At 37.7% G+C, this 9,768-nt stretch overlaps 1 protein-coding gene across 2 annotated transcripts in view; it reads right to left on the bottom strand.

Annotated features, from left to right (window-relative positions):
* Nucleotides 1-8,806: 8,806 nt before the first annotated feature.
* LOC143852224 (uncharacterized) overlaps nt 8,807-9,768 on the bottom strand; it is a 40,233-nt gene continuing 39,271 nt past the window's right edge. Inside the window, exons 14-15 of one of the 2 annotated variants that reach the window (XM_077361611.1) lie at nt 9,127-9,282; nt 8,807-8,960 (exon numbers count right to left, since the gene is read on the bottom strand). In XM_077361611.1, the coding sequence (XP_077217726.1) occupies nt 9,130-9,282 (153 nt within the window). In that variant the 3' untranslated portion in view covers nt 8,807-8,960; nt 9,127-9,129. Of the gene's footprint in view, nt 8,961-9,126; nt 9,283-9,768 lie in introns of those variants that run through there. The other variant, XM_077361618.1, reaches the window with a different exon arrangement.

Genomic DNA, 9,768 nt, shown 5'->3' with positions numbered 1-9,768 from the left:
CATACTTGTCGACAAGTTGATAGGAAGTGGGTTCTTCATGTGAGTAAATATTAACTAAAGAGCTTTATATGCAAAGAAAAATTTATGAAATGGTAAATACGAGATTAAAGGATAGAGAATGCCTATGTTGGTAGACAATTCAAGAAAACTAATTGGCATAAGTAGAACCAGAATAGGGCTGTATGTATGCGAATTGTTGCATATATGTAATCCTTAAATAATTAGGTAGAACATGAGACCTTCGAAGTCAATTGATAGAAGGATTAGTAGTAGGATGTTGGTAAGGAATAATAGGTGTGGAAGAGGGAACAGATGAAGAGAGTGGCGATGGTTGAGTGGTAGCACATGCACTCAGTATCATGTAAGGTAAATGGCTAGGGTAGTTGGGGTGTTGGTTGTATGGTGCTTTCATCATTAAGATGAGATGGTAGAGATGGAAAAATGGATGGTCAATGAAGAGAAGACAACTTGTTGTTTTGGTGAGGGGAATCAATGAATACAAAACATTTAGCTCTCTGGTAAAAATTTGTTCTGACAACATTGTTATTGCGAGTAAAACAATGACCCAAAAAAAACGTAAATGATCATATTTGGGTTTGTTTTTGGGTAACTTTTGATGAATTGTAAGCTCAGGTAAAACCTGAGGGCATACGGTTAATCAAGTACTTTGTTGCGGTCAATACACATTCAACACAAACCAGATGTGAAGATGGGCTTGGAGATGCAATGCACATGCCACTTTTAGGAATTGCCCTTGCTTGCATTCCAAAACCTCATTTTGCTGATGACTGAATAATAGTATGCTGATATATAAGTCCTTGTTCATGAAGGAAATCCATTATTTTTCTGAATTTTGCCAACAACACAAGTTTAGAGTTGTGAATTCTAATGTGCGCAGCGTAATAGGTGTATTGTTTTCATTAGGGAAACAAATAAGTTTAGAGTTTGGAGCATAAACAAATAAGCAGTGTAATGGTTAGACCCATTACAAAATGATCATAAACATGCGTTGACTGCAAATGTGATAGTAAATCTTTGTTGGCTCCACATGTGCATGTGATGAGTGACATAGGATGCAAGTTCATCCCATAAAGTTTTCAATGTAGTGAAATAGGTAGAAACTGTCATTTGTTCTTGACCGAAGGTAGCTATAGATCTTTTTAACTCTTAAACCATTGGGCAATTCCCTTGAGAAAAACGTTCCCCCATGTCAAGCCAAATCTCATTAACATTGCCATCACAACTTACGCTGTCGGCAATATCAGCAGAGACATTGTTGAGCAACCATGATCATGTTACTCACTGTTCCCGTGTTGTTACAAGTTTTTTTTTTTTTTTTAATGACGTTGGGTATCCCCTCCCCACTTTGTAGAGTGGGACTAATTCCCTCCGGATTTACGCAATCACCCGTAAACCATGCGCATCGGGTAAGCCCAGGGGGATTCGAACTCTCATCTCTTGGAGCATACCCAAGACTCTACGCCAAAGAGCCACACCTGTACGGGCTTCGTTACTAGTGTTTATAGAGACTCCCATCAACAAATCAAAGTTTATTTCTCTGCAAAGATGACTACGTGTTCGTTCTCTCCGCGATAACTTATATATAGAATACAATGCAATCCAGAATATTTTTTTTGATGGGCAATCCAGAAATTTTAGTGAGCGGGAGCAAAACAAAGAAAATATAAAGGATGCAATACAATTCCAAAATTGGAGGGATTGAGAAAACGGACAAAAGAAGGAAAGACAATTACAGGTACAGATAAGGAGTCCAGGCCCTAGACGACCTCTTCTTAATACTCTCCCTTGTTTTGACAGTACATAATAAAGTCATAAAAAACAAAGGGAAATGAACAAAGGGAAATGATTTCTGCGCTTCAGTGTTTTGATAAACATGAGCTCAAATTTTTGTCGTGTAGCATTTAAAGGCCTGTCAGATGAATATTACGGTTCTCAAAAAGCTCTTAAAGCCCTTAAATACTACAAACATGTGGAGCTCATGTTTATCAAAACATTGGAGCGGTGAAATCATTTCCCAAAATAAATTAGAAAAAGTACAAAATAAAGAGAAGAGTGCCACTACTCAAACAAGGAAGTGAGTGCATATTTTAGGAGAGCAGTATTGCCTCTTAGGTGTGGAGAAGTTGGCAAGTCCCACACATTGAAGACCTACCCGCTGTTAACTTGCCAATTTCTCCAAATAGCTTAAGTTGTTGGAGAAAGGCGTTATTTATCGTTTATACTTTAACATTCTCCCGCAGGTGTGGCCCACTTGGCAAACACATGGCACATGTGGTCCCACTTTGGGCTGACCATTGCATGTGGATTTTCGCTATCCGGGAGGTTTGAACTCGGGACCTTTGGCTCTGATACCATGTTAACTTACCAACTTCTCCAATAGCTTAAGCTGTTGGAGAAAGGCATTATTTATCTTTTATACTTTAACGCCCGCAATTGGAAGTATTAGAAATGAATGTTCCATGGAAATTCTTACTATTCCATGGAAAGTGCGAAATTTTCCAAAAAACCAGTTTTTTATATTGTTTGGTTGCTTTTGTTGGAAAACCTTGTTTCTCGTTCCTTTTCTGTCTGCTCATGTGGGACCCTTTTTGAGCCATTGCACTTTTTGCCTCAAAATGAGTGGAAAGTACTGTAATCCCTCTAAAAGCAAGTATCACTTGATAAATTTGATACCCATTTTCATTGCAGTTCACTTTTCAAGCACTTTTGACAACCAAACACCCTCAATTCTCTACTTCACTTTCCCCCTTGGAAAACAAACAAACAAACTCTCGATGACTGCCGTTCACTTTGTTTGGATGTTTTTATGTGGAAGTTGAAGTAAAATGATGTTATTTTCTAAGTAAAAAAACAAAGTAGATGTAAAAATCATGTTTACTTTCTCTTTCCTCTTGATTTATGGCAAAACTTAAAAGGCTATCACTTTGAAAATTCCTACTGGACAAGGATAGTGGAATGAAAAACCAAACTTCTACTAGAAATGAAAAAATGATGACATTTTACTTTATTTTCCTAGATAGACACTATTTTAGTGGCAACCAAACGCTATGTTTGGATGCCAATTGCAAGGGAGCCTTGAGCAATCCCCAAGCAAAAAAATGCACTTTTTGGTGTTTGTTTGCCAATTTATCATCACAATCTATGGAGACTACAAGACATGAATGATAGTTGATTATTGCTTATCTGGTGATGTGGCACCCATGAACTCTCCTAATACCCTGCATGCCTCATTTCTCCTAAATGGTGGAATTCTTCAAGTAGAATCTCTCTCTCTCTCTCTCTCTCTCTCTCTCTCTCTCTATATATATATATATATATATATATATATATATATATGGGGGCAATATTTTTAGTCGTCCGACTAGAGAACCTTCTCCAGTCCGCTGCCCAAAAACACAGTGGGCCTACATTGTTTGGATGATCCAAAGCACTCATTTGATAGGCCCTAACATAGATAGGGTGTGCCCAAAAAATCAGCTTTATTGGATCATCCTAACTCTTTGATTTGTGGAGTTAAAAAATGAACAGATTTGTAGAATTTAATACCCGTCCATTTTAACCTCTACAAATTGTAGGGTTCGGATGATCCTATGGAGCTGATTTTTTGGGCACACCCTATCCATGTCAGGGCCTATCAAATGACTTCTTAGGATCACCCAAACAATGTGGGCCCCCATTGTTTTTATGGCCGACGGACTAGATAACTTTTCTAGTCGGCCGACTAGAAACACTTTTCTCATATATATATATATATATATATGAGGAAATGAAGTATGTGCAGCTGCATATATAAGCTATCTGTGCATGGCTCACAAACCATAGTGGGGGCCACATTTTTTGGGGGGGATCCAAAGCATTCATTTGGAAGCCCTTCCATGGATAGCGCGTATACCAAAAATCAGGGATCATCCTAATCCAATCGAAGTTGGAGGGGAAAATGGACAGACACTGTTTCTGCCTATTTTTTCCCTTTACAAATGGCAGGGTTAGGATGATCCTATAGGGCTGATTTTTGGTACACACACTATCCATGGAAAGGCCTTTCAAATGAATGCTTTGGATCCCCCAAAAAATGTGGCCCTCACTATGGTTTGTGAGCCATGCACAAATAGCTTATATATATATATATATATATATATATATATATATATATATATGTGTGTGTGTATATGAGAATAGAGTTCCTAAGGTGTCACCTCATATAGCTTATATGAGGTGGCGCTCACAAAACATAAGGGGCCCACATTTTTGGGGTGATCGAAACCACTCATTTGAAAGGCCCTTAGATGGATATGGTGCCTACAAAAAATCAGGTCCATAGGATCATCCTAACCCTTCCATTTATGGATGTTAAAAATGGGCAGATTTATGGAGGTTTATACCCATCCATTTCAACATCTACAAATGGAAGGGTTAGGATGATCCTATGAAGTTGATTTTTTGGGCACACCCTATCTATGTGAGGGCCTATCAAATGAATGCTTTAGATCATCCAAACAAAGTGGGCCCCTTATGTTTTTAAGCGCCACCTCATATAAGCTATATGAGGTGACACCTTAGGAACTCTATTCTCATATATATATATATGTTCTCTTTCTATAAATTGGTAAATGACATACCCTACTATTACTTATACGAGATTGGCAACCAAACACTACTTATCACTATTCTACCAGGTAAATCCTATGTAGATCAAACATTACAAAAGTTTATCTCCTCCCTATTGACTACTTATACCACTAATCTATATGGTAACCATCAGCATCCAAACAGAGCGATGTGATCTAAGAAAAGGAAAATGAAGGGAAGTTTGGTCATGGAAGATGTGAAAGGTTTGGGGCCCTTAAGGGACATGAATGACAAAGAGAGAGAGAAGAGTTGATAGGGGACAGGACTTGGAATGAATTTGAAGACTTCTTACGGATGATCATGAGAGGATAGATATTAGGCATAGTCCTTTTGGATATTCAATGGGGGTAAAAAGAATATTCCGAGGAAAGATTTATCCGTTGTTTGTTTTGGATTTTGAGAACCGACTACGAACCGAAAACAGATAATTGGACTCAAAATTACATTTGTTTGTTATTGAGTCCAAAACTGATTGTTGGACCCAAATTTATGTTTAATGTTGAGTCCAATAATCACTTTTAGACTAACGATTGGTTCTCAAAATCCAAAACAAATAGGGCCTTATTTTTAAGTCCAATAATTAGTTTTGGACTCACAATCGGTTCTTCAAAATCCAAAAACAATCAGGACCTTAGGGATTTCAATAATTTGGCATTTGTAGGGATTGATTAAGCACTTCCATCTTTCATAACAATCAATTGGGACAATTCAATAACCAATTTCATGGATCAAGACCATCATCTCAAGGCAATCAACGATGGGAACTCATTAGCGGATTGACTTGCTTGGTGTTTATTTCCTTTTAACATTTCATGCAGCACATGGTATCCTATCACCCTCTTTTTTACAAACGTTCATAAATATCAGATTGAACAAAAATATGTTGTTCGATCATGAACCAACCAAGACCAACGATTGGTTCGATCAAGACCAAACCAATCACAAATATCTTTTCTTAAATAATATTAGTAAATTATTGAAGTATGTGTAATTTTTTTATAATGACTGGAATATTTTTAACATAGTACCCTCCAAATTGTGGAGATTCTTGTCCCTCTTCAAATTTTTAAACATCCTTTTGCACCCAAAATTTTAAAATATTAGGATTGTTTCAATGGAGAAATTTTTGGTGCATAATATATCTACAATTTGGATCATTGAAAAATTGGTTCCCTAGATTGCAAGAAAAGTATTTCTTGTGGACTTAGCCAACTTGGTACATAATATATATATAATAATTAACATTGTTTGTGGCCACATTTTATATGGTATTAGAGAGTATTAATTATCAGATAAGTGGTCTTTCTCTCCTGCCCCAACCCTTTAATTGCGTGGTACTTCTTTCGTCCGACTCTCTGTCCTTGTCCTGCTCACATTTCTTGTGCATCTAGTTTTTATTCACGCCTGTCCGTTGACCTTCTATTGTACTAATCACTGCTAGGTGGAAGTTTCCTGCTTGCATCTGTTATTGGTGTCATTGCCACTGTTATACCAGAGTCTATGGCATGTATGACCACCATAATGGATTCCACTGAAAAGACTGAATATAGTTTCCTATGTACCTATATGCACTACATATTACATACAATATCTATTTTGAAGAACATGTACGTACTCTCACATCTTATATCACTGAACTTTTATATTAAGTACTAGAAATAAGATAGTATACATTGTCAGCACAGGAACAATTTTGGTTCCTAATCTGAGCAAATAATATATATAAGAGACAATAAATTTAGGGAAATGATTTCTGGGCTCCAATGTTTTGATAAACATGCGCTCCATTTTTTGTCGTGTAGTATTTAAATGGTTGTCAGAGGAATATTACGGTTCTCAAAAAGCTCTTAAAACCCTTTAAATACTACGCGTCAAACAACTGGAGCGCATGTTTATCAAAACATTGGAGGGCTGAAATCATTTCCCTAAATTTATGGAGCATTAATTAATGAGAAGTGATATATTTGCTCCCTTTTCTTCCCTGGCCACCCCTTGTAGTGTAAAAAGAGTAGCCATAAATACACTATAAGATAGGGGTGCAACTTGGGTCGGGTCTAATTTTTTATTGGAAAACCCGAGATTCGTAAACCCGACCCTACCCAAGATAGTTTCTTGGGTCGGGTTGGGTTTTCATTTTTTTAGCGTGGGATAATGACTAGGAAAAAAACAAATCTTCACACCAAAAATCTCTATATTTATTTCATCAAGTGTATAAATATTAGATGGACACTATATTTTCACATTCCAGACATGATCACCTCAATGAAAACAATTGTCTCAATAGATTAGAAAATAATTTTCTATGTTATCCAAGAGATATTTAAGAAAGTCACATTACAGCCATATGAGTCGGGTAGGGTTTCAGGTTCTTTTTCTTTAAGCCCGGGCCTACCCAAGATTGAGTCGGGTTTTCCAATTTAAAACCCGACCCTACCCAAGACCCATGATATCTAAACCCGACCCATGTTATTTTCGGGTTGGGTCGATGTGGGTCGGGTAAAAACCGACCCAAGTTGCACCTCTACTATTAGAGGCGGCCGAAAAAGGGGCGAATATATCACTTCCCTAATTAATTTGAGCCCCAATTGTATATAATTCATCTTCCTAAGTGACTCATAGACAGAGTACATTGGAAACTTGATTCCCAACATGCCCTCAATGGGAGATATGATATGCTGGAAACTGGAAAGTGAGAGTGAGAGATGATGATAACAACAGAGAAAAGTGTCAAGCGTGAGCATTATTGGGATAAGATGTGGGAAGGGCTGACATGATCATTCATTCCTCGGTTGAAAATGGTGGAAGGCTGCCAAACTTGACCATATCAAAAGATATTCCCACGCTGGCTGCTTCTTTTCTTTTGTCCCATCTCATCCCATAGAAATTGACTTCCATCACTGGTAATACTCCATATGCCATTGAATTTTCAAAGAACCATCAACAAACCCATTTATGTTGTCAGAAAAATGCCTTCTGTGTGGTGCTTTATGGGGTCCTCCGTCATAAATTTGTTACCTGATGATGTATGCAATTTATTCAATCCGATTGCTGCTATGGAGACCGAGAGCGGAACAAAGAGTGTAAACTAGCAATCCCCACATGCCACATGGCAAGGGAGGGTAGTTTTGTCATTTTCATGGAGAAAAAAGCCAAAAAATCAAGGGTGCTATCTGTTTGGCTCCACTCTTGGTCCCCAAATCAGTTACCATATTATTATTCAATCCAATATATTGCAGTTTTATCTGGCATATGCAGCCACTAATATTAGAGCTTGTAAAGCTTTCTGGCTTCTTTGAATGCCCCTGAAAATAATTTGCCTCTTTGGGTGCCCCTAAACATAATTTGCAGATGGTTATCTCTCAAAAGTCTCTTTCGTGGATGAATCTTAACCCTTTGATTTGAGGCTGTTGAAAAAAATACATTACCAGAAATTCGGCAGGCCTCGACAAATCAGAGATTAGGATTTCCTACCACAGAGATTTTCTGGTGACCCATCTGCCGTTAAACAGCTTAGATTATCTAATGAGGTCTTTCCTGTGAAAATATGAGTAAGGGTTCAACTTGGGTTGGGCTCAATCATCAAGTTCAACCTGATTTAGCTCGGGTTGGGAAGAGCCAATCCAATTTAATTTCGGATAGGGCTAGGGTTGAAGCATTGGGCAACCTGATCGCCATCCTCTAATTTTACTATGATTTTAAAAACCATAGGGTTATTTTTTATATATTTTTTTTTGTTTTTACCCTAGACTAACCCAAACCCAACCCGATTTGCAGAAAAAGGGTTAGACGGGTCGAGTTAGGATTGATAATTTTAGAGGTGGTTGGGTTAGAGTTGACCATCTCAACCAAATGCTTGGGTTCAGTCGGATTACAGTCGAGAGAATGCTATCTCGGGTTGGGCTAGGGTTGGGCTCAACCCAAACTGACCCGGCCCATGTTGCAACCCCATATACGACAAAAATATAATAGCTCTTTTCGAGATTCAAATAGATTGTTCAGATAATTCAAATGTAGGACCCACCACACTGTAGTGCTCGCGCCTCACTGTACCACAATGAGGTCGTGTACTACTGAAGCATTATCATTGCTTAACTACACATTCCTTTTTGTTCTTACAGCACCCTCATTTCACTTGTGTCTTTAAAATTAGTTCAAATAATATGCAAGCATTTAAGCTTCATTACCTTCGGGGAAGAAAGTTACTGAAAACAAAAAAAGAAAATTCAACAGATTTTATTGTCTCAAATGACATTGTTCAGACATATAAAATGATAATGTTACAGAACAATATCACTACAAGCTTTGGCCCACTGAAACACAAATCAAAACAACAAGAATCAATTGATTGAATGAGAACACATTGATTTAAAAAAGAAAGCCTGAAAAAGAAATTAATCAAAGAAAAAACAAGATATTCCACAAAGAGGACAAGGTGAAGGAGAATGGGCAAAATGGTCCACAAATTTTCAGTCAAACCTGCTAGCTATCGAATTTCTTGGGTTGGTGCCATTGTGCCGAACTTCTTGCCAAAGAACTGAGGAAGGAGACTTTGGGAGGAGACCCTCCCTTTCCATACAGATGTTTTCCACCTAAATCCGAATAATTTGAACCGTAATCCTTACGTCTTTCAATCTGCGCCATGAATAGTGCGATGGAATTTATCAATAGGTTTCAAAAAATGAGACAAGGAAACAATCTCTTTTCATAGATGTTTATAAGCTGTAATTTTGTAGATAGTTTCTCCCACTGTAAAAAAAAAACTTGCAGAATCTCATTGGCTCGACCAGGTTAACATCCTTTTAGTTTGGCCGAGTTCTCATTCAAGTCTACGTTTTTCCCTACCAAGTCAATCAAAAACTCCTTTGACATGCCCGAATTAATGAAGAGTTAACCCCCATCAATCATTGACTTGCCCAAGTCATCTCCTTTTGCCTTGGCTTGTTCTCATCCGAGTTTGAGCTTTTAAACATTGGTTTATTCACAGCAAAGAATGATAATGTTTGGACTTTTAGGAATATTGGAAGGCTATTGCCCATCCAAGGGGTAGCCTGGTAAATGGGAAGTAAAAAATGGGGATGTGCAATGATTGGACAGTGGAGATTTATTATACACCAAACG

This window comes from Tasmannia lanceolata, unplaced genomic scaffold (assembly GCF_043159265.1).
Source record: "Tasmannia lanceolata isolate RefF3 unplaced genomic scaffold, GAP_Taslan_0.1 ptg000003l, whole genome shotgun sequence".
In the NCBI taxonomy this organism is placed as follows: Eukaryota; Viridiplantae; Streptophyta; class Magnoliopsida; order Canellales; family Winteraceae; genus Tasmannia; species Tasmannia lanceolata.
This window is presented reverse-complemented; position numbering and strand designations above follow the sequence as displayed.